This window comes from Pituophis catenifer, unplaced genomic scaffold, assembly GCF_029215685.1.
Source record: "Pituophis catenifer annectens isolate HBS135680 unplaced genomic scaffold, rPitCat1.0.hap2 SCAF_10, whole genome shotgun sequence".
NCBI lineage: Eukaryota > Metazoa > Chordata > Lepidosauria > Squamata > Colubridae > Pituophis > Pituophis catenifer.
In genome coordinates, this window is record NW_027256890.1 from 9,961,718 (window position 1) to 9,986,009 (window position 24,292).

The following is a 24,292-nucleotide window of genomic DNA, read 5'->3' on the forward strand; positions in this document are numbered from 1 at the left end:
GGATCTCTCTTCTGATCATCTTTCACCTGTTAGTTCTTGTCCCACCCGTCCCTGTGACAGCCCCTCAAAAATATTGGATTGGATATTTGGAGATGATTGTTTATATATTTCCTCCTAATCAGCTATCCTTGACTTTCCCTCTTTGAGCTCTGAAATATATCTGCTTAAGGATCAGTATTGAAGCAATCAAGCTCCAAAATACAAGTGGGGTGAATCTGAAGTCCACCAACAGAGATGATCTTGGGGTTGAAGTACTTCCCCTGTTAGATAAAGAGTTGGTCGTCCCAATTCATGCTTTGGATCGCGTGAGCTCTGCACACTTGAGTAGCTTGAGATGGTTAAGATGAATCAATCCCATTTCAGCCTGTACAGAAAGAGCGTCCAACTTTATTTTAAGCTGCTGTCTGAAGTGAGTTGACTTCCTTTTTCTCGGTATTCCATTTTCCCTGCATCTGTGGTCAAGATGTTGAGCAGTCTTAACCTTCTTTAGATGGGACAAAGAGGGCCAAGGTGCAGAGAATTAAATCATCCTCCTCCTCCTCTTTTAACGATCTCATAATCCCTTGCGGGGTGGAGTCTGGGCAACTGAATGGAGCTAGCAAGAGCGTTTTACTGGCCGGATGCCTTTCCTGTCGCCAGGGCGGAGTTTTGTTCAGCTGATAGATTCTCATTGTGTCCAGAGAGAGAAAGATCTGCCTCTACCTAGGATCGAACTCACAGCCTCCTGATTGTGAGGCGAGAGCTCCACCTCTAGGCCACCGCACCACTCCTATGCAGGAGAATTAAATCTGGGTGGGATATTTGGGAGATCTGTGATTCTTCTTCTTCTTCTTTTTTGTCTTTCTGTCTTGACCAACCAGCGGGGAAAACCCTCCAGATCTTTAACATAGAGATGAAAAGTAAAATGAAAGCGCACACCATGGCCGAAGAAGTCATTTTCTGGAAGTGGATCTCGGTCAACACCGTGGCTTTAGTGACGGAGACGGCCGTCTATCACTGGAGCATGGAAGGAGATTCTTTGCCCCAAAAGATGTTTGACCGACATGCCAGTCTTGCGGGCTGCCAAATCATCAACTACCGGACGGATGAGAATCAGAAATGGTTACTCTTAATTGGCATCTCTGCCCAGGTAGGGAAAACCTCTGGAATTTTGTTTTATTTATTAGATTTTTCATCTTCTCATCATTCCCATCACCCATCTCCTTCCACTTACGACTGTATGACTGTAACTTTGTTGCTTGTATCCTTACGATTTATATTGTTTCCTGATTGCTTATTTGTACCCTACGACTATCATTAAGTGTTGTACCTTATGATTCTTGGTGAACGTATCTGTTCTTTTATGTACACTGAGAGCGTATGCACCAAAGACCAATTCCTTGTGTGTCCAATCACACTTTGCCAATAAAAAATTCAGTTTTTATCCCATCTTTATTACTCTATAAGTAACTCAAGGGGGTGAACATGCATGATACTCCTCCCTCCTCCTGTTTTCCCCCCACAACAACGACCCTGTGAAGTAGGTCGGGCTGAGAGAGAGGGGCTGGCCCCAAAGTCATCCAGTTAGCTTTCATACCTAAGGTGGGACTAGAATTCACAGTCTCCTGGTGATTGACTCAAAATCACCCAGCTGGTTTTCATGCCTAAGGCGGGACTAGAATTCACAATTAGCAACTCGTGCTAATTGGCCCAAAATCGCTCAGCTGGCTTTCGTCCCTAAAACGGCACTAGAATTCAGACACCCAGATAGTTTTCATGCCTGTAAAGCAATACTAGAACTTAGTCCCCCGGTTTCCAGCTTCATGCCTTAACCACACGCTGATTGGTTTAATAATACATTAATAATTGAAGCACTTTCATTGAACAAAATGAAATAATTCATTTTGAATAATTGAAGGAGGGTCAAGGCGCATGAGCAGTGGGGTCCCAGAGGTTAAAATACAGTACTGCAGGCTAATAGCAGTAGCCCTTAGTGTCAGCACTCCAAACTACATTCGTTCCAGTGCTGAGAAGAGGGGGCAGCTGGCAAGAGGACGCTTGACTCTTCACCTACTTATTTTCCTGAAGATAATATCCCCTAGGAGATGAGATGGGAGGGGGGACATTCCTGGGAGCTGAAGTAGTAGATATGGGGAGAGTGATTTGGAAGATGAGGGCAATGAGACGCAGAGAATTGGGGAACGGAAAGGGAAGGTTTGGGGTCAGGAAGTCAGTGTTGGCTATGATATGATCGGGGACAGATTGTCGTGCTTAATAAATGAAAGATTTCATCAAAGACTATTTGTTTGGAAATGCAATTTATTTTGAGACGACACTGAAACCTGACACTTAGACTTATATATCGCTTCACAGTGCCTTTACAGCCCTCTCTAAGCGGTTTAAAGAGTCAGCCTCTTGCCTCCAACAATCTGGGTCCTCATTTTACCCACCTCGGAAGGATGGAAGGATGAGTCAATCTTAAGACGGTGAGAATTGAACTGCTGGCAGCTGGCAGTCAACAGAATTAGCCTGCAGTACTGCATTCTAACCACTGCGTCGCCACGGTTCTTTCTACTGACTGCCAGCAGTTCGCTTCCCACCGGCTCAAGATTGACTCATCCTTCCGAGGCGGGGAAAACGAGGACCCAGATTGTTGGGGGCCAGAGGCTGACACTGTAAACCGCTTAGAGAGGGCTGTAAAAGCACTGTGAAGCGGTATATAAGTCTTCAGGGCTATCGCTATCAATTGAACAGAATTGAGCTCTGCTCAATTCGTGGCAGGAATTCTCTTGAGGCGGGGAAGGGCGTGGGATGCATTGATTAGAGACCCTTTATGGAGTTTTGGAACGCTGCGTCGCAAACGCTTCTGGCTTTGTTTTTAGCAAAACCGCGTGGTGGGCGCCATGCAGCTGTATTCCGTGGATCGCAAAGTCTCCCAGCCCATCGAGGGCCACGCGGCGGCCTTTGCCGAATTCAAAGTCGAAGGAAACGCCAAACCGTCCACCCTCTTCTGCTTCGCCGTCCGCAGCCCCGCAGGAGGCAAGGTAACGAAAGGAGAAGAAGCTGAGTCTTGGAGTAAATTTAGCCCCCACCCCCCCTTCCCACCTCCTCAAGTTGTCACTCAGCTTTCCTGTTTGCGAGCCAAACGGCGGACTGTCCTTTCTCAGTGGCTAAGACCACTGAGCTTGTCGATCAGAAAGGTCGGCATTTCGGCGGTTCGAATCCCTAGTACAGATCTCCTGGGCGAGCAGGGGGTTGGACTAGATGACCTCCAAGGTCCCTTCCAACTCTGTTCCTGTAACTGGTTCCTTTTCAGCTTCATATCATCGAAGTGGGTCAGCCCGCTGCGGGAAACCAGCCCTTCGTCAAAAAAGCGGTGGACGTCTTTTTCCCACCGGAAGCCCAGACGGATTTCCCAGTTGCAATGCAGGTAAACAAATTGAAGAAGCAGGTCTACATCCTCTCCAGCCCTTTATAACTCCCCTGGGCAGGTATGCAGGTAATCCTTGACTCAGGAGTCCTCAAACTTTTTAAACGGGGAGGGGGGGCAATTCACGGTCCCTAGGACTGTTGAGGGGGGAGGGCGCTGGACTGGCTGGCTGGGTGTGACTAGGTGGTCATGTGACTGGGTGGGCATGGCCAATTTAGCAGTCCATTAAACCAGAGATCTCCAACCTTGCCAACTTTAAGGCTTGTGGACTTCAACTCCCAGAGTTCCTCAGCCAGCTTGTGGACTTCAACTCCCAGAATTCTGGGAGAATTCAACTCCCACAATTCAACTCTGGGAGTTGAAGTCCACAAGTCTTAAAGTTGCCAAGGTTGGAGACTTCTGCATTAAACAATACACACAAATTAAACTTTAATTTGTTATGCTCCTAGGGGTGGAAAGCAGGTTAGTGAAGGGATGTGGCTGCCTTGGGGTGGGGGGACTTCTGTTTGTGTGTGTGTGTCCATCCCTCCCTCTCTCTCTCTGGAGGCTGGGGAGGCCAAAAACGGGCCTCCGTGTGTCCCATTTTTGACCTCCTTGGCCTCCAGAACGCAGATGGGGCCGGCGGGTAGGTGGGACGATGTGGGCAGGGCAGGCTGATGGTCCCGCATGGGCTGGATTAATGACTTCAGTAGGCCGTAGTTTGCCTTGATTTAACAACACTTCATTTTTAAGAAGAGACTGGACAGTCACTTGTCTGAGATTGTATAGGTTCTCCTGCTTGAGCAGAGGGCTGGAGCAGAAGACCTCCAAGGTCCCTTCCTTCCGGCTCTATTCTGATTAACCTTGATTACTCCGCTTCACAGATTGGAACAAAGCACGGCGTGATCTACCTGATCACAAAATACGGCTACATACACATGTACGATTTGGAATCCGGGGTCTGCATCTACATGAACCGAATCAGCGCCGAAACGATATTCGTAACATCGCCTCACGAACCTACCTCTGGGATTATTGGGGTGAATAAAAAAGGACAGGTAAGAGGGTTGCCGGAAGGTTAGAAATGTATGGGTCTCCTCTCCTAAGGAGGGTCCGTCGAGCGGGACCCAGAAGAAGGGCGGCTTTCTCTGTGGGGGCTGAAGCCCTTTAAATGGTTCATTTGATAATGGTTGGTAGGGTGTGGTGCCATGTTATTGCCTTTTTTTCCTTGTAATGGGCTTTTACCCTTGTAAGCTGCCCGGAGTCGGTAGGTAGGTAGGGAATGTGGATGGGTGGGTGGGTGGGTGGAGAGAGAGAGAGAGAGAGAGAGAGAGAGAGAGAGAGAGAGAGAGAGAGAGAGAGAGGGATGGAGGATGGATGGATGGATGGATGGATGGATAGTAGCTGAGAGAGAGAGAAAGCTGATACAGATAGAAGGATGGATGGATGGATGGATGGATGGATGGATGGATGGATAGATAGATAGATAGATAGATAGATAGATAGATAGATGGATGGATAGATGGATAGCGATAGATAGATAGATAGATAGATAGATAGATAGATAGATAGATGATAGATAGATGATAGATAGATAGATATAGATGATAGATAGATGATAGATAGATAGATAGATAGATAGAGATATACAGATATAGATATATTTGAGAAAGATAGATAGATAGATAGATAGAGATATAGATATATTTGAGAAAGATAGATAGATAGATGATAGATAGATAGATAGATAGATAGATAGATAGATACCGTGTTTCCCCGAAAATAAGACCTTGTCTTATATTTTTTTGAACCCTGAAATAAGCGCTTGGCCTTATTGCCATACGCTCAAAAGCCCGATTGGCCTTATTATCAGGGGATGTCTTATTTTGGGGGAAACACGGTAGGTGGGCAGGTGGGTAGGTAGATAGGTAAGTAGGTAGATGGATAGATAGACAGATGATAGATAGATAGATGATAGATCAGTGGGTCTCAACCTTCCTAATGCCGCGACCCTTTAATACAGTTCCTCGTGTGGTGGTGACCCCCAATCATCAAATTATTTCTAAGACCATTGAAAATATGTGTTTTCCAATGGTCTTAGGCGACCCCTGTGAAAGGGTCGTTCGACCCCCAAAGGGGTCCCGACCCACAGGTTGAGAACCACTGTGATAGATGGATAAACAGATGAGATAGATAGATAGATAGATAGATAGATAGATAGATAGATAGATAGATAGAAATAGCACTTTATACCGCTTTACAGTCCTCTCTAAGCGGTTCATAGAGTCATCCTATTGCCCCCAACAATCTGGGTCCTCATCTATCTATCTAGCCGGATTTTTTGGAAGCGTTATAATTCTGGATATTTTCTCATTTTGGCTGCAGCAGTCACGTTTCATCACCTGCTCTCTCTCTCTCTCTCTCTCTCTCTCTCTCTCTCTCTCTCTCTCTCTCTCTCTCTCTCGATAGGTCCTGTCAGTTTGCGTGGAAGAAGACAATATTGTAAACTATGCCACCAACGTCCTGCAGAATCCGGACCTGGGTTTGCGAATGGCTACCCGAAGCAACTTAGCCGGGGCGGAAGAACTCTTTGCCAGAAAATTTAATACCCTTTTTGCACAGGGAAGCTATGCGGAGGCGGCTAAAGTGGCAGCATCTGCACCTAAGGTAAACCATTTTGGAAGATACCTTAATAGTTCAGAATATTTATCAACTAAAACACCCGTTTGATTCCTGCGAGTGGATTGACTTAATTCTACCCTCTTGCTGCTTTTGGTACCAGGTAGTCCTCAACTTAACAACCGCTCATATAGTGACCATTCAAAATTATAACTTCACTGAAAAAAAAAGTGATGATGATAATAATCTGGCTTGTGTGGTTTGTACGATGAACGGGCCAAAACTAGTGTGTTCTCTGAATCACGATGTATGGGTTAGTGAACCGTGTGACATGGTTATTGGGCCTTTCCCCTAGGTACAAGTAGTCCTCGACTTACAACAGTTCATTTAGTGACCGTTTAAAGCTAACATGGTGTTGACAAAAGTGAGTTATGACCGTTTTTCACACTTACAACCGTTGCAGCATCCCTCTGGTCACGGGATCGAAATATAGACGCTTGGCAACTGACCTCATATTTATGACAGTCGCATGCTGTCCCGGGGGGGCGCGTGTCACGCGATCCCCTTTTGCGACCTTCTGACGAGCAAACTCAATGGGGAAACCAGATTCACTTAACAGCCATGGTACTAATTTACCAGCTGCAGCGACTCAACGACTGTGGCAAGAAAAGTCGTAAAAATGGGTCAAAACTCAACTTAACAAATGTTTTCACGTAGCCACAGAAATTTCAAGCTCAGTTGTGGTCATATGTCGAGAGCTACCTATATTCTAAAATGGGTGGTTGAATTCAGTGATGAAATCCTCCGCGGTTTGCCACCGGTTTGCTGCCTGTGCATGCGCGGTGTGCGCTAAATGCACACTGCACCTGCATGCATACGGAGTGTACACCAAATGAGCGCTTTGCACGGAAAAAGGAGGCTTAAGGTAAGTAGAATAGCGAGGGGGGGGGTAACAGCTATGCCGCATGATTTAGATTTGCTAGAAAGCAGGATTTCCTGCTTTGTAGCGAATCTAAATCGCGCGGCACAGCTGATTGTTGGAAATACCAGTTCAGACGAACTGGTAGCATTTTTTTTTTCTACTACCGGTTCGCCTGAACCGGTGCGAACTGGTAGGATTTCACCACTGGTTGAATTGCTCTTGTTTTTTTTCCTCCCTGGGAACAATCCATAAATGACATTTAACCCTCTGGTCCTGACATTCAGGGCATCCTGCGCACCAGCGACACCATCCGGAAGTTTCAGAGTGTCCCGGCTCAACCCGGGCAAGCATCGCCCTTACTGCAGTACTTCGGTATCCTCCTTGACCAAGGGCAGCTCAACAAATTTGAATCTCTGGAACTCTGCCGTCCCGTCCTTCAGCAAGGCCGCAAGCAGCTGCTTGAGAAATGGCTGAAAGAAGACAAGGTGAGCCTCCCATCGCCATTCGTTAGTGCGGTACTACAATATCAGTAAAGCCACAAGCGAGGATGCGTCATTAGGCCTAACCACGACATGCGGTGAAGTTCTCCTTAGACTTAGAATAACTTTATTGTCACTTGGAATGTACACTAATCAGCATGCATTAAAGTGAAATTTCGTTGCGTACAGCTCTCAAAGGGTCTCTACATAAACCCTACATAAATATGACAAGATAGATGATAGATTAGGTAAATAGATAGATGATTATCTGCCATACCTATAGATAAATTCCGTGAATTGCTAGGGAGGGCTCGACCTTGCCCTCTTCCTGCGCACCAGACATTCCAAACTCTCTTTGCCTTCTGGGAAACCCCCCCCCCATCCTCCTTACTACATCCCACCACACTGTGTGTGTGTGTGCGTGCATGTTTGTGTGTCCTGTTTTAGATGCTGTTGGCACAGTCGTCCAGCTAACAGTAGCGAGCATCCTTTCCTTGGGCAGCAGAGTTGGCCCCTGAAATGCCAACAGCCCTCTGATGCCAACGGCAACAGTTGTGGTAGTTTGGACATGGCTGGGGTGTGAAAGTATTTTCGGAGGCTGGCACGGTGTCAGTAAATACTGATTCAGTTGCCCCCATCTGTCAAGCAGCCTGGAGTTTTAACAACTTGGATTGGCGTTGATTTCTGAAATCTTGACTTCTGTTTCAGCTGGAGTGCTCCGAAGAGCTGGGAGACTTGGTGAAGGCCGCTGACCCAACCCTCGCCCTGAGTGTTTATCTCCGTGCAAACGTCCCAAATAAAGTCATCCAGTGTTTTGCAGAAACGAGTCAGTTCCAGAAAATTGTTCTTTATGCCAAAAAGGTAAACTTATCTCTTCCCCCTCCCCCCCGTCTGAAAAAATGGCCTGCTTGTGCAATGCTCCCAAGTCAACACATTCTTTTTTTTATTTTTAAATTTTATCTCTCCTGAGATAACGCAAGGTCTTGGGACATTCCAAGTATGTTAGAAGTATGAGATGTAATTGTCTCAACTTGCTGAGTTTCTGTTTGGCTTACAGGCTGGAACTTCTGGCTAGTTACTGTATTTTTCGGACTATAAGATACACTTTTTTGTCTCCCAAAAGGGAGTTAAAATATCTGTGCGTCTTATAGACCGAATATTGCCAAAGCCCCGCCCACCTGCCAGCCAATTTTTTGGCCTCTGCACACCCCGCTTTCGGGCCTTTTTTGGGGGGGCCTTTTTTGGGGGGGCCTTTTTCAGGCCTTTTTTCAGCCCATTTTTGACGCTTTTTCCGGCCCATTTTCGAGGGTTTTGGAGCTGTTTTCAAGGGTTTTTCGGCCCATCTTTTAGGTTTTTTTCAGCCTGTTTCTGAGGGTTTTCTGGCCCATTTTCAAGGCTTTTTTGGCCTGTTTTCGAGGCTTTTTTCTACCTGTTTTTGAGGCTTTTTTCGGCCTGTTTTCAAGGTTTTTTTCAGCCCGTTTTCTAGGCTCGAAAATGGGCTGAAAAAAGCCTAAAAAACAGGGCAAAAAAAAGGCTGGAAAAGGCCCAAAAAACTGGCGAAAAATGGGGCACTCGGAGGCCAAAAACTTTTTTGTTGTTCTTTTCCTCTTCTAATTTTATGTGCGTCTTATAGTCAGGTGTGTCTTATAGTCCGAAAAATACGATGTTTTGACATATAAGGAGTCCTAGACTTACAATCACAACGGAGCAAAAAATTCTCTTGCTAAGCAAGACAGTTACATCAGTTAAGACCCAACTAGGTAACCCATCATCAATGCTAGTGATTCATCAGTGCTAGTAATTTGATCTCTTCTTTTTTTAAAGGTGGGCTATACCCCCGATTGGATTTTCTTACTGAGAAGTGTCATGAGAGTCAACCCAGATCAAGGCCTTCAGTTTGCTCAAATGTTGGTTCAGGATGAAGAGCCTTTGGCCAACATCAACCAGGTAAAGGGCCCTTTAAAGACTCCGGGGGTTCTAGAACAGGGGAATTCTGGGAGTTGAGGTCCACCAGTCTTTAAAAGTTGCCTGGTTTGGAGAGATCCCTGTTCCAGTAGATAATTTGAAATCTTAACATGGTGTCGTCAAGAGACCTGTTGAATTTACTTCGATTTTGTGTATCTGGTCATGTCTGAAGCAAGCAAACCTCTGAGGTCTTCTATAATTCTGGTTAAGAATGATTGATAGATCTTGGTGGAAAGTGCAGCGAAGTAATACAGTTGCCTGCACTTTCATAAGAACATCTCATCTCAGAGATCTAACTCTGAAGCGAAGGAGAATTGTTTTTATCAGACGTCCTTCTGACGATGGAATCAGGGCCATTTCCAGGGTGCAGAAGACGAAAGTAATGTAATTGTAACCTTTTGTGGTGTGATGGTTGCCCTTACGGAAAGATAGGCGTTACGTGGTTAGAATGCAGTATTGCAGGCTAACTCTGCCGACTGCCAGCAGTTTGATCCTCACTGGCTCAAGGTTGACTCAAGCCTTCTATCCTTCTGAGGTTGGTATGCTCACTCTGTAAAGCAGACTCTGTAAACTGCTTAGAGAGTGAAGCAGTATATTAGTCTAAGGGCTGTTGCTCCCTTCCTTCCTTCCCTCCCTCCCTCCCTCCCTCTCATTGTCCCTTCCTTCCCTCCCTCCATCTCACTGTCCTTCCTCCCTCCCTCCCTCTCATTGTCCCTTCTTTCCTTCCTTCCTTCCTTCCCTCCATCTCACTGTCCTCCCTCCCTCTCTTCCTCTCTCCCTCCCTCCCTCCCTCCCTCCCTTCCTTCCTTCCCTCCCTCCATCTCACTGTCCTCCCCTCCCTCCCTCCCTGTTAGAATGCAGTATAGCAGGCTAATTCTGCTGACTGCCGGCAGCCTTCCGAGGTCGGTAAAAAGAGGACCCAGATTGCTGGGGGCAATATGCTGACTCTAAACCACTTAGAGAGGGCTCATAAAGCATTATGAAGCAGTATATAAGTCTTAAGCGCTCTTGCTATGTTCTTCTACTGTAGATCGTCGATGTGTTCATGGAGAACAGTTTAATTCAGCAGTGTACTTCCTTCCTGCTGGATGCCTTGAAGAACAATCGTCCCGCTGAAGGCCACCTTCAAACCCGTCTGCTCGAGATGAATCTCATTCATGCTCCCCAGGTAATTGCTTCTCCCCCCCCCCCCTCCCGCCACAGGATTTGGCATCATCTCGTTTCCTCTTGAGAAGAACAGTTGTCCCTCTTCTAGATACAGCTTCAACTTTACATGGCCGAAATGCGACAGACTCGCCATGGGACAATTCCGCGGGGGATAAGCAACTCAACGTGAAAAATATAGTCCACCACGATTTCTTCAAAATTATTTCCATTGACAAAAATGGAAATAACGTTGGGAGAAATAACATTGGAGAAACGTTGGATAATATTGATTGCGTTGATGTCAGGGTACCAAGTAATAGATCCATCGCAAGCAAAAACTCCGAGGCCGGTAGATTCTTCAAAGAATAGCTTTATTGGAAATATCATATTGGCACGTATGTATGTATGTATGTATGTATGTATGTATGTATGTATGTATTATTTATTTATTTATTTATTTATTTATTTATTTATTTATTTATTTATTTATTTATTTATTTATTTATTTATTTATTTATTTATTTATTGGTTCGATTTATATGCCACCCTTTTCCGGAGACTCAGGGCGGCTTACAATGCGTTACGTATCTGGTGAAAGCCAACTCTGAAGGGTACACGGTTTTCACCTAATTAAAAGTGAAAGTTTCTCCCCACCCCCAAGTTCCAAGCAATCAGTCACATGGTCCAATCAAGGCTCTTGTCGGATGGTGACATCACTCCTCCTTCCGCCAGCCAGGTGTGAGAACGTCCTTGGTTCCCAAGAGAAAGTATTTTGTTTTGACTACACAGCCCCAGCTATCTCTAATCCCCCCCCCATCCCTCAACTCTAGTGTGTGGCAGCACTGAAGCTCCAAGAGCTTTGGAGCCTTGGTAGTACAGGGGTTTAAGGCACCCTGTTATTAAGCTTATTAAGACCAGCTGCCTGCAATTACTGCAGGGTTCGAATCTCGCCAAGGCTCAAGGTTGACTCAGCCTTCCATCCTTTCTAAGGAAGGTGAAATGAGGACCCAGTTTGTGGGGGCAATAAGCTGACTTTGTATAAATATACAAAAGGATGAAGGCTATTGCTGAGCACATTGTAAGCCGCCCTGAGTCTTCGGAGAAGGGCAGCATATAAATCAAATTAAAAAAAAAAAAAAAAAGATGGCTTCAACCAGGCCAGCTTCAGGGTTGACAGTTGAGTTATCACGCGTGGAATTGTCCCGCAGCAAGTTGATGGCGGCGAGTTGTCCTAGACCCTGACGAGTCAGTTTCTCTCTCTCTCTCTCTCTCTCTCTCTCTCTCTCTCTCTCTCTCTCTCTGTGTGTGTGTGTGTTTTTTTTTAATGTTCCATATAGAATCCATATGTAATGCTGTAAGACATGCTTCTTTCCTTAATTTTCTTTTAGGTTGCCGACGCCATTTTGGGAAACCAGATGTTCACCCACTACGACCGAGCCCACATTGCTCAGCTGTGCGAAAAGGCCGGCCTGCTGCAGAGGGCTTTGGAGCACTACACGGATCTTTACGACATCAAGCGTGCCGTCGTGCATACCCACCTTCTGAATCCTGAGGTAAAATAAATACAGATCAATGAATAAAGCTAATCCCTTTGGGGTTTAATATCATGTGAATCCATCTAGGGTGGGAGTCCCCAACTCCCGGGCTGCGGCCCACTACCGGGCCATGGCCTATTAAATAAATAAATAAATAAATAAATAAATAAATAAATAAATAAATAAATAAATAAATAAATAATAAATAATTTTATTTCTATACCGCCCTTCTCCCCTATTAGGAATTGGGTCGTGTGAGCGGCTGTGTTCTGACCCAGCTCCCCAAACACGGCAAACCCTCTGAAGTGAATTCAAAAGATGCCTTTATTTGGAGTGTCAGCAGCCCCGGCAAAAAGTGTCTCTCTCACCACAGGCTAACAAGTCTGTCCGGCTGGAAGATGAATAGTTGTCGGCCACACCTATTCATCTCTGCCCCCTGACTTTTATCCCCAGAGCTAGGGTGGGGCTTTGCTAGCAGCGGTGGCTCTTCCGTCCCAAGGACCGGCCCATAGATTTCCACTGCTCTCCTCTCCTCTGCCTTTTGCCCATCTGCGCGTCAGGCACCGGACCCAACTGTTCCTCCTCTTCCTCATCAGCCACCTCCAGACCTGGGGGCTGTTGACTCTCCATCTGAGGGCTGACGGATGGCCCAGGCTCTGTCTCTGTCTCTCTCTGCCAGCTCCATTCCCTCTTCCCCCTCAGAGCTCTCAGGTTGCCTTGATGCTGACCCTGACTCTCACGCCGTGACTTGGGTGCTGATAGGCCACAACAGGCTGGCTGGAGGCCGTACAAACGCAGCTCAATTTCCACGGGCCGGCAGACACTCGCTCCCACCACTCAAACCGGCCTGTCACTCATGCAAGGGCTGTGTGCATACACACTCGCGCCGGCCCTCCGCTCGCACTGGCCAATTCCCCTCTCCTCCTCCTAGCCACACTCTCAAGCCGTAAAGGTTGGGGACCTCTGGTCTAGGATATTGTCTGATTGGTTCTGAAATATTCAAGCTGTGATAACAGATCTTTAATTCTGACTTGTTCCTAATGCAGGTGGTCGAGTTGCGAGCTACAGATTATACGTGCATCTATTTACATATTTAACTTTGGAGGGTTTTTTTTTTTTCCTCTTCCCCCCACCCAGTGGTTGGTGAATTTCTTTGGCTCCCTGTCCGTTGAAGACTCTGTCGAGTGCCTGCGCGCCATGTTGTCCGCCAACATCCGACAAAATCTGCAGCTCTGTGTCCAGGTGGCTTCGAAGTATCACGAACAATTGGGCACCCAGTCCCTTGTGGAACTCTTCGAGTCCTTCAAAAGCTACGAAGGTACGTTTAGGACACCGGTGGCCCCCAACACTGCCTACCCCCCCCCCAGGTCCGTGGACTTGACACCGGCACGTCAGAATGTAAAGTGATTGAGTGGAAAACTGGCGGACAGATTAAAGAGGATCACTAGAATCCTATCATTAACCTGATAGGATTAATTTACTCCGTATTACAAAGGAGAGCAATACCCTATTCTCGGTTTAAAGGAATCAAAACCAAAGTATTGTGTTTTATGCTGTTTTTTTTATTATTATTATTTTTTTAATTTGATTTATATGCCGCCCTTCTCCGGAGACTCAGGGCGGCTTACAATGCGTTAAGCAATAGCCTTCATCCTTTTGTATATTTATACAAAGTCAGCTTATTGCCCCCACAGTCTGAGTCCTCATTTTACCTACCTTAGAAAGGATGGAAGGCTGAGTCAACCTTGAGCCTGGTAAGATTCGAACCTGCAGAAATTGCAGGCAGCTGTGTTAATAACAGGGTGCATTAAACCACTGTACTACCAAGGCTCCTTGTCAAACAGTTGAAATACCTTGGGAGTTTGGAAAATGTTTTCAACACGTTTGGTTTGATTTGATTTGATTTGATTATTTTATTTTTATTTTATTAATTTAATTTAATTTAATTTAATTTTTTGATTAGCCCTTGGGCCATATCAAAGTGCAGAGTTCCAGAAACAAATTATTACTGATAAAAGCAATTTAAAAATGGAATTGGATAAAATACCATTTAAAATGAAACAGGTTGGTTTTTATAACCCAAATTAAAGCCATCTACCACGAAAAGGACCTGGTGCAGCGTATTCGATGAAAGGGTTCCTGATAATTTGCTGACTCGTGCCAAACAAAAAAAAAAAAGGACTTTAACTCTTCGAATGAATTCATCTCTGCACCTCCACTAACCTCTTGTTTCTCTGCCCATCTAGGACTCTTTTATTTCTTGGGCTCTATTGTCAACTTCAGCCAGGACCCGGACGTCCATTTTAAATACATCCAGGCGGCCTGCAAGACCGGCCAAATCAAAGAGGTCGAAAGGATTTGCCGCGAAAGCAACTGTTACAATCCAGAACGAGTGAAAAATTTCCTGAAGGTAGAATTTCTGGGCGCGCCAGCTTTTAGACCGGCATTTCTCGGCCTCATCCCAATGCTTTAAGATGGGTGGACTTCAACTCCCAGAATTCCTGGGATGGTGGATGGAGAATTCTGGGAGTTGAAGTCCACCCCATCTTCAAATTGCTGAGGTTGAGAAACACTGGTTTACATTGTTTGTTTGTTTGTATCTCATCCTTATTTATCTTTTAAACTTTTTTAAAATTTCTAAATTTTAAAATTGTCTTATGAATTTGGGGGGTGTTTTAAATTTCATTTTCCGGGCCAATTATTTAATTGTATTTTAATGGGTTTTTTAACATTTGTATTATATGTATTTTATTTGGCTGTTCACCGCCCTGAGTCCTTCGGGAGAAGGGCGGTATACAAATTTAATAAATAAGTAAATAAATAAATAAATACATAAATATTTTTTTTTTTTACAAATAAGGCAGTGAACATATCCTTCCTCCTCTTATTTTCCCCACAACAACAACTCTGTGAGGTGAGATGGATTAAGAGAGAAGGACTAGCCCAAAATCACTCAGCTATCTTTCTTTTTTTTTTTTTTTTTTTTTTAAATACTTTATTGAATTTTCCAATTTTTAAAAAGACAATATACAATCACAATCTTAATCCGAGGTGCAATGTTACACATTTCATTAGATCAAACATTAAATGAAATCTATCCATAGCTATACAATATACAGTTCTATACAGTTCTCTACGTTTCTATACAATTAAGTCCATTTCGGGTGTCTAACAGATCGTAGCCTATTATCATATTTTTATTTTTATTCTATTCTTTAACCAGTTATACCAAATTCCCCAAACTTCGTAGTACTTAAAGTTCTCTTCGTTTTTTAGCTCGATCGTCAATTTAGCCATCTCTGCGCACTCTAGAATTTTATTTATTAATGTTTCTTCAGAGGGGGTAGAGTTGGATTTCCAGAGTTTCGCAAAGGCTAATCTAGCCGCAGTAATAATTTGAATTGCCAGTTGGGTTTTGTTGTTGTCAAGACCATCTTCAATCATACCTAAGAGGAAGTATTCCGGGGCCAGGGCTATCTCTTGTCCCATTATTTCCGAGAGCCAGAGTCGAATCTTTAACCAAAACTTTTTGGTCTCAGGGCAAGTCCACCACAGATGATAAAAGGTGCCGACCGTCTTTCGACGGTCGGCACTCAGCTATCTTTCATGTCTAAGGCAGGACTAGAACTCACCGTCTCCTGATGATTGGCCCACGGTCACCCTGCCAACTTTATATGCCTAAAGTGGAACTAGAACTCCCAATTTCCTGGAGACTGGTTCAAAGTCACCCTGTCACTTTTCATGACTAAGGTGGGACTAGAACTCACCGTCTCCTGGTAATTGGCCCAAGGTCACCCTGCCAGTCTTTACACCTAAAGAGGGACTAGAACTCCCAATCTCCTGGAGTTTGGCCCAGTGTCATCCAGCCACTTCTCATGCCTAAAATGGGACTAGAACTCACCATCTCCTGGTGAATGGCTCAGAGTCACCCAACTGGTTTTCATGCCTAAAGTGGGACTAGAACTCACCGTCTCCTGGTGGTTGGCCCAAGGTCACCCTGCCAGTCTTTACACCTAAAGTGGGACTAGAACTCCCATTCTTCTGGAGATTGGCCTAAATTCACCAGCTGCCTTTCATGCCTAAAGCAGGACTTGAACTCGGGGCCTCCTATTTTCTAGCCTGGTGCCTTTAACCACTAAATCAAACAATTGGACTACACAAAGGATTAAAAAAAAAAAAACAGGTAGTAGTTCCTCAGGTTTTATTCCGGATCAACATGGAGTCATTCTGCCTGGTTGGGTGGCATTAAACGGGGTGCTTGAATGCCATTTTATAATCCCTCTGCCCTGTGTTTGATCCCCTCTTAACCTGTTGAGATTTAAACACCTTTCGATTGCTCACCTCTAAGTCTTTCGTCCCATCCAGGGAGATTAATCTCGGGGCTGCCTTTTGTCAGACATAAAACGGGGAAGCTGATTTTTTTCCTTCCCCGAGGAGATAAATTAAACCCTCATCTCAAGAGGCTACCGAAATAGTATTAACGGAATAAGAGGAAGGGAGAGAGAATCCATTTATAAACAGAAGGAGGCTTCCGGAAAAGATTTGCGTGTTTTTCATAAAGTGTGTGTGTGTGTGTGTGTGTGTGTGTGTGTATACAGTTAAACCTAAATAGCAATATTGTGACATTCGTTTAACTAAAATCGTGAATTGTGGCCCTTTCATCTTACAACGTAGTGTACGCTAAATGTAGGAACAAGTCTTGTTTTCCCACAAAATTTAAAATATATTTCCTTCTTGGGTGTCGCTATCCCCTAAAGCTTGGTGGTTAAAAAGAGTTTTCTTGGGGATTGAATCAAATCAAATGATGGCTTCTTTCCAGCTTGAATTCAGAACAGAATAACAGAGTTGGAAGGGACCTTGGAGGTCTTCTAAATACAACCCCCTGCTCAGGCAGGTAACCCTATACCTGTGATGGCGAACCTATGGCACGCGTGCCACAGGTGCAACGCGGAGCCATATCGGTGGGCACGCGAGCGTTGCCCTAATTCAGCTCTGGCGCGCACATATTTTCGGGCCTCTGGGCCCACTGGAAGTCGGGAAACAGGCTGTTCCTGGCCTCCAGGTGGGTGGGTGGGGAAGGCCTGTTTTTTGCTCTCCCCAGGCTCCAGAGCCTTTCTAGGAGCCTGGGGAGGGCGAACACAGGCTTACAGGGCCCACCGTGTGCCAAAAGCGGGGGGGGGGGGAGCACGACCAATCTCTTTTTAAAAACCTCCAGTGTTGGAGCATTCACAACTTCTGGAGGCAAGTTGTTCCACTGATTAATTGTTCTAACTGTCAGGAAATTTCTCCTTAGTTCTAAGTTGTTTCTCTCCTTGATTAGTTTCCACCCATTGCCTCTTGTCCTGCCCTCAGGTGCTTTGGAGAATAGGTTGAGCCCCTCTTGTTTGCTTCTGGGCACCACTTGCGCCCCAACATTCGGTCCCCATTTACTTAATTCCTTTTATCTTCTTGATGTGCTGAAATACAGCTTCCCTCACCCTATTCAGTGGGATCACAGATCAAAAAGAAAAAAAAGATGTATTAGTGTACTTCTCTCCTGAATATTTTTATCCGTGGGCTGTCAGACTCCTGAATGAGAAATAACATCATAACTACGTAGTATGAGGGGACTGCAGGGCCGGCGCAATGTGTAACATGTTCACACTGCTGGAATAGGACTGGGTGTTTTGTTAATACGATTTATTGGGTTAGGGGTTTTCTGTCTTCACTGTGAATTGTATTGTGTTGGGTGGGGGTGCACTGAGGGAGCTCCACCAATCTCATTGTGCATACGTTGTGCACTGACAATAAAAGATTTGAATTGAACAGTTTCTGATTTTTGTTTTGCGTGTTTCTTTTCCTGCCGATGTAGGAAGCCAAGCTTACTGACCAGCTTCCTTTGATTATCGTCTGCGACAGATTTGATTTTGTTCACGACTTAGTTCTTTACTTGTACCGCAACAACTTACAGAAGTACATCGAGATATACGTTCAGAAGGTACGGTTGCATTTCCTCGTTAAGGATCTTTTAAGAGCCGTAGATCCTTTGTAGCGGTGTATCTCAACCTTAGCAACTTTGGAACTTTGCCTTCCTAAGTGCGACGATGGGGTGGCAAGACCTCGAAACGACGCCATTTTTCTCCCGCTTCAGGTCAACCCCAGCCGCATCCCCGCCGTCGTGGGAGGCCTCTTAGACGTGGACTGCTCGGAAGACGTCATTAAGAACTTGATCATGGTGGTGAGAGGTCAGTTTTCGACAGACGAACTGGTGGCGGAAGTCGAGAAAAGGAACAGGTGAGACCCACAGGGATCATCATCAGAATATTTTTTTATTTCCCGAGATGATGAAATTAGCTTCCCCTTGTAGGAAGTTAAAAAAAACCCACCCCTCTCCTAGGAAAATGAGATATTTTAGGAAATATTAAAAAGGCAGAATATTTCCCATAAAAGGGAGGCAGAAACTCAGCCCCCCCCCCCCCCTTTTGTCAATGGGCCATTAAGGCCTGGGCCAGTCTATTCTACATAACAAAGATCTACCTTCTTCAGGCAGAGCCATTTAATTGCCCTTCATTGCATCACCCAGCCAGATTCAACCAAACTTAGCACACAGACAACTTACAAAGCTAGCCATGACCTCTTGACATCAACCAATCAGGATACTCTTCCTGTGACCCAGGAAGTTCAAAGCCAGAGAGGGCATAAAACCCAGGGACTCTCAGCATCTCTTCCCCCCTTTTTTTTTCCGCCCAAGATCTCCAAGCCAGGGGTGAAATACAGTAGTTCTGACAGGTTCTGGAGAACCGGTAGCGGAAATTTTGAGTAGTTTGGAGAAACGGCAAATACCACCTCTGGCTGGCCCCAGAGTGGGATGGGAATGGGGATTTTGCAATATCCTTCTCCCAGGAATGGGGATTTTGCAGTATTCTTCCCCTGGCACACCCACCAAGCCACACCACGCCCACCAAACCGGTAGTAAAAAAATTTGGATTTCACCACTGCTCCAAGGCATGTGATCCTGCCAGCCTTTCTCTTGCACAAGTTGAGCTGTACACATGAGAGAACTCCAGCCAGCCACATGGTCCAATTCTGAATAGGCTGCAGTCCCCAGTAGTGCCCCCCCCTCCCCCCCCCCGGATCCGGCAGAATTAGCCTGCAGTACTGCATTCTGAGATCAATCGATCAATCGGTTAAATGTTGGCTAGCAACAGAGCGAACTAAAGATCCCTGTTCTCTTTCAAGGCTTAAGCTTCTCCTGCCTTGGCTGGAGTCTCGGATTCACGAAGGCTGCGAAGAGCCAGCAACACACAACGCCCTGGCGAAAATCTACATCGACAGCAACAACAACCCCGAGCGCTTCCTGCGGGAGAATCCCTTTTACGACAGCTGTGTTGTCGGGAAGTATTGTGAAAAGAGAGACCCTCACCTGGCCTGTGTGGCTTATGAAAGGGGGCAGTGTGACCTCGAGCTCATCAAGGTGAGCATTGATGTTCTGTTGGATATAGAGCAACAGTGGGCTGTAGAGATAGATAGATAGATACTGTATTTCCCCGAAAATAAGAACGTGTCTTAGTTTTTTTTTTTGAACCCCGAAATAATATTTTCGGGGAGGTCTTATTATTTTGGGTTGCGTGGTGCAAGATGGAGCTCCTCTTGCCATCTTACCTGATTTCCAGCTCAGTGTTTAAATATTTTTGCGGAAGGCTTATTTTCAGGGGGAAGGCTTATTTTAGCACATGCACTCAAAAGTCCAATTGGGCTTATTATCAGGGGATGTCTTATTTTTGGGGAAACAGAATAGGTAGGTAGGTAGGTAGGTAGGTAGATAGCAGTAGATGATAGATAGATGATAGATAGATAGATAGATAGATAGATAGATAGATAGATAGATAGATATCGAGGTAGATGATAGATAGCAGTAGATGATAGATAGATAGAAACAGACTGAGACATAAATAGATGATAGGCAGACATACAGATGATAGATATAGATGGATAATTATGTAGATAGATGGGTAGATAGATATAAATAGGTAGATAAATGATGGACAGAGAGATGATAGATAGATATAGATGGATAATTATGTAGATAGATGGGTAGATAGATATAAATAGGTAGATGATAGATAGATAGATAGATAGATAGATAGATAGATAGATAGATAGATAGATAGAATAACTTTATTGTCACTGAATGAACGCTAAATTTCATTCATACAGCTCTTAAAGGGTCACCACCTCCATTATATTACATAAACATGACAAGATAAATAAATACAAAATTATATATATACCAACATATATGACACAGAGAAAGAACACAGTCTAGTTCGGAGGTATACATGTACATGGCGAGAAAAATGAATCTTGCGAGTTTACCAGACGGATGGCATAGGGAACAAAGCTGTTACAGAATCTGGTCATCCTGTTATAGATACTTCGAAACCTCCTCCCAGAGGGGAGCAACAGAAACAGACCGTAAAATGGTGTGCGGGGTCTCTAACAATGCTTTGAGCTCTAAGCACATAGCGCTTATAAGCAGTATCCTGAATCAAGGGAAGTGAGCTTCCTATAATCTTCTCTGCTGTCCTCACTATTCTCTGTATGGGCTTTCTATCTGAGGAACTGCTAATATAAATAAACATGTTTGAAATATTGCTGCTGCTCAACTTCGAAGTTGGGAAAAAGTCCTTTCAAATACCAGCCAATCCGAACGCTACTTTTTAAACACCAGTGTTCTCCTTTCCTGTTGCTTTTTTTTTCTTTTCAGGTTTGCAATGAGAATTCTTTATTTAAGAGTGAAGCTCGTTACTTGGTGCGAAGAAAAGATCCAGAATTGTGGGTCAGTGTTTTGGAGGAGAACAACCCCTTCAGAAGACCCCTCATTGATCAGGTACATGAGAGATTTGGAATCTGCAAAACCAGGTTATACGTTGTGACCGAGGGATGAATAAGAAAATAGATCCTGGCATTCTAAGATGCATCGATAAATCAGTTAAAAGTTGGCTCCGGATAGCGTTCTTCACTAGAGACAACATCAAAATCACATTTATTGGATTTTTATCCTGCCTTTATTACTTTGCGGAAGTAACTCAAGGCGGTGGACATACCTACTATTCCTTCCTCCTCCTGTTTTCTCCAGAACAACGACCCTGTGAGGTGGGCGGGGCTGAGAGAAAGGGATTGGCTCTAAGGCACTCAGATGGCTTTCATGCCTAAGGCAGGACTAGACCTCTTAGTCTCCTAGTGCTGGCTCAAAGTCACCCAGCCAGCGTTCATGCCTAGGGCGGTACTAGAACTCACCATCTCCTGGTGATTGGTCCAAAGTCACCCAGCCAGCTTTCAGGCTTAAGGCAGGACTAGAACTTACTATCTCCTGGTGATTGGCCCAAAGTCATCCTACTATGTTTCATGCCTAAGGCAGGATTAGAACTCACCATCTCTTGGTGATTGGCCCAGATTCACCCAGCTGGCTTTCATGGCTAAGGTGGGACTAGAACTCCCATCTCCTGGTGATTGGTCCAAAGTCACCCAGCTGGCTTTCAGGCTTAAGGCGGGACTAGAACTCCCCATCTCTTGGTGATTGTCCAAAGGCATCCTGCTGGCTTGCGTGCCTAAGCGGGACTAGAACTCACTGTCTCCTGGTTTCTAAGTCAGCATCTTAAACACTAGACTGTTCACCCTTTCCTGGATTAGCATAGCTGTTTTTCTCATTCTTTCATTTTCTAAGGACGCCCAATCGCAAAACGTCCTGCTTCATCAGTTCGTGACTTTTCCTTCTCTTTTTGATAGAGCTATTTGGAGAAGAAACTTTGGCTCACTCCTAAGTAGATTTTTTCCTTCTGGTGAAATAAATAAAACCAATTCAGTAACAGCTTGTTAGTCCTGTGACTAACTTGCCCGCTAAGCAAATCTTTTGAAGAATTTTGTACCCTGATATACTACCGCCCCATATCACTGACTCCCACTCCCGCTTTCTGTTCTTTGGTGTCCATCAAAAGTGTATTTCTGCTTTTTGCTCTTCACTGGGCCAGCATTGTGCTTAATGATTGTCAGTGGCATCATTATTTTCCAAAATACCAGGTTGTCCAGACGGCGTTATCAGAAACTCAAGACCCCGAAGAAGTTTCTGTGACAGTGAAAGCCTTCATGACCGCCGACCTCCCCAATGAACTGATTGAGCTGCTCGAAAAGATTGTCCTGGATAATTCTGTCTTCAGCGAGCACAGGTAGGAAAGACCGTTTCTGCCTTCCAAAGGTCATCTTTATATGAGTTGCCGTATATTTCCGAGTATAAGACGCACTTTTCCCCCCCTAAAAGAGGGTGAAAATTTGGGTGCGTCTTATACACCGAATGTAACCAAAAAGGCGAGGCACGGAGGAGGCGATGGTCTGTGCCAATCCCTGCAGCCTGGAACAGCTGATTGGGAGTATTCTGGGAGGCTGATCCACCCACCGATCAGCTGCTCGTGCTGAATCAGGCTGCAATAATGTGCTGAATCAGGCTGTTCTCTATTTGCTGCAAGGACGTGTCAGAGTTGGCAGCAGCAATCCCATCCATAAAGCACACACAAGTGACTGATTCAGCAGGATTCAATAACTTCTCTTTATATATAATATAACACATGAAGTAAATATACAATACCAAAAGCAGTTTTTCCAACGTGGTAGTAAATACAAGCAAAACACAAGCAGAGGAGAGGAGTTTCAGTTTCAGTTTTAGTTTCAGAGATCAGCACAGTATGCAGCTTTCAAACAGTTGAGCTAAGCCACGCCCAGGCTCCTTGCTGTCTCCTTCCTTGTTGCTCACACAGCAAATGCTGTTTCAGTTTCCAAACAGCCCTCAACTCTCTCAAACATTGACAGGACGCTAGCCAGATGAATACCATGGATGCTGGTAGGCAGAGGCAGATTTCCCCTCCCCCCCTTATTTTCCTCCTCAAAAGCTAAGATGCATCTTATACTCTGGAGCGTCTTATATTCCGAAAAATATGGTGATCTCTCTTTAATTTCTTCTCATGAAAGCATTTGTATGGCCCCGTCTGCAAGGCACCCAAGTAACTTATATTCAAACCTTATTACAGGTGGTCCTTGATTTATGACCACTACCTTTTCTAAGCAAGACAGTTGCTAAGAGACTTTTAGCAGCGAATTGTGGTGGGTGGGAGTGTATTTGGGGATTATGTGTGGGGGACCTGGTCTTTGGTGTCAAGTAAATTTCGTTGTATGTGTATACTGGGAATACACATACAATGACAATAAAGTTTGTTTATTTATTTATTTATTTATTTATTTATTTATTTATTTATTTATTTATTTATTTATTTGCCCCATTCTGCAATCTTTCTCACCACAGTCGTTCAGTGGAATCTCTGCAAGTTAAGTTAGTAACACCGTTGTTACGTGAATCTGGTTCCCCCCTTGACGTTGCTGATCAGGTCGCAAATAGTGATCACATGACCCCCCAGGACAGTACAACTGTCACAAATACATGCCAGTTGCCGAGCATCCAAATTTTAATCATGTCACTGTTGGGATGCTGCAATGGTTATAAGCGTGGAAAACCTCTCCTAAGTCCCTTTGTTCAGTTGTAACTTCGAATGGTCACTAATCGAATGCAGGATCTAATCCCGGTCGGTCACCGGGACCAAAGGTTTTGTTTTCCGAGCTTTTGGATTCGTGCTGGAGCCCATCCTCAGAGAACGTCTCTGTAGCCCAATCTAATCCAAACTATCCCAATCTAAACCCAAACTAATCCCAATTTTAGCCCAAATTAATCCTCCTCTAATCCCAAACTAATCCCAATTTAGCCCAAATTAATCCTCCTCTAATCCCAATTTAGCCCAAACTCATCCTCATCTAATCCCAATTTTAGCCCACACTAATCCTCATTTAAGCCCAAACTAATGGAATGGTTGTAAATTTATTCTGCTTCTGGAATCTGCTGTCTTAACCCTTTCCTTGTGAACTCTCTCGTAAGGAATCTGCAGAACCTCTTGATCTTGACGGCCATCAAAGCCGACCGCACTCGGGTGATGGAGTACATCAACCGGCTGGATAACTACGATGCTCCCGATATCGCCAACATCGCCATCAGCAACGAGCTCTACGAGGAAGCCTTCGCCATCTTCAGGAAGTTCGACGTCAACACTTCCGCTATTCAGGTGAGTCCGAAATCGGCAGCTGGCTGACCTTCAAAGGGATCTCCCATTTTTTTCCCCTTTTCTTCTTAGTGTTGGTTTAGATCCGGGATCTCCCAAGT

General features: G+C 44.9%; 1 protein-coding gene across 3 annotated transcripts in view; it reads left to right on the forward strand.

The window, feature by feature from the left end:
- The window catches only part of CLTCL1 (clathrin heavy chain like 1), a 63,859-nt gene that overhangs the window by 17,834 nt on the left and 21,733 nt on the right, over positions 1-24,292 (forward strand). For all 3 annotated transcript variants that reach the window (XM_070951318.1, XM_070951316.1, XM_070951319.1), the window contains exons 3-20: positions 861-1,129; positions 2,862-3,023; positions 3,296-3,409; positions 4,273-4,446; positions 5,858-6,055; positions 7,214-7,414; positions 8,117-8,269; positions 9,233-9,355; positions 10,404-10,541; positions 11,908-12,072; positions 13,192-13,372; positions 14,301-14,464; positions 17,906-18,031; positions 18,185-18,327; positions 19,273-19,507; positions 20,801-20,923; positions 22,114-22,259; positions 24,011-24,194. In XM_070951318.1, the coding sequence (XP_070807419.1) occupies positions 861-1,129; positions 2,862-3,023; positions 3,296-3,409; positions 4,273-4,446; positions 5,858-6,055; positions 7,214-7,414; positions 8,117-8,269; positions 9,233-9,355; positions 10,404-10,541; positions 11,908-12,072; positions 13,192-13,372; positions 14,301-14,464; positions 17,906-18,031; positions 18,185-18,327; positions 19,273-19,507; positions 20,801-20,923; positions 22,114-22,259; positions 24,011-24,194 (2,999 nt within the window). The remainder of the gene's footprint in view (positions 1-860; positions 1,130-2,861; positions 3,024-3,295; positions 3,410-4,272; positions 4,447-5,857; positions 6,056-7,213; positions 7,415-8,116; positions 8,270-9,232; positions 9,356-10,403; positions 10,542-11,907; positions 12,073-13,191; positions 13,373-14,300; positions 14,465-17,905; positions 18,032-18,184; positions 18,328-19,272; positions 19,508-20,800; positions 20,924-22,113; positions 22,260-24,010; positions 24,195-24,292) is intronic.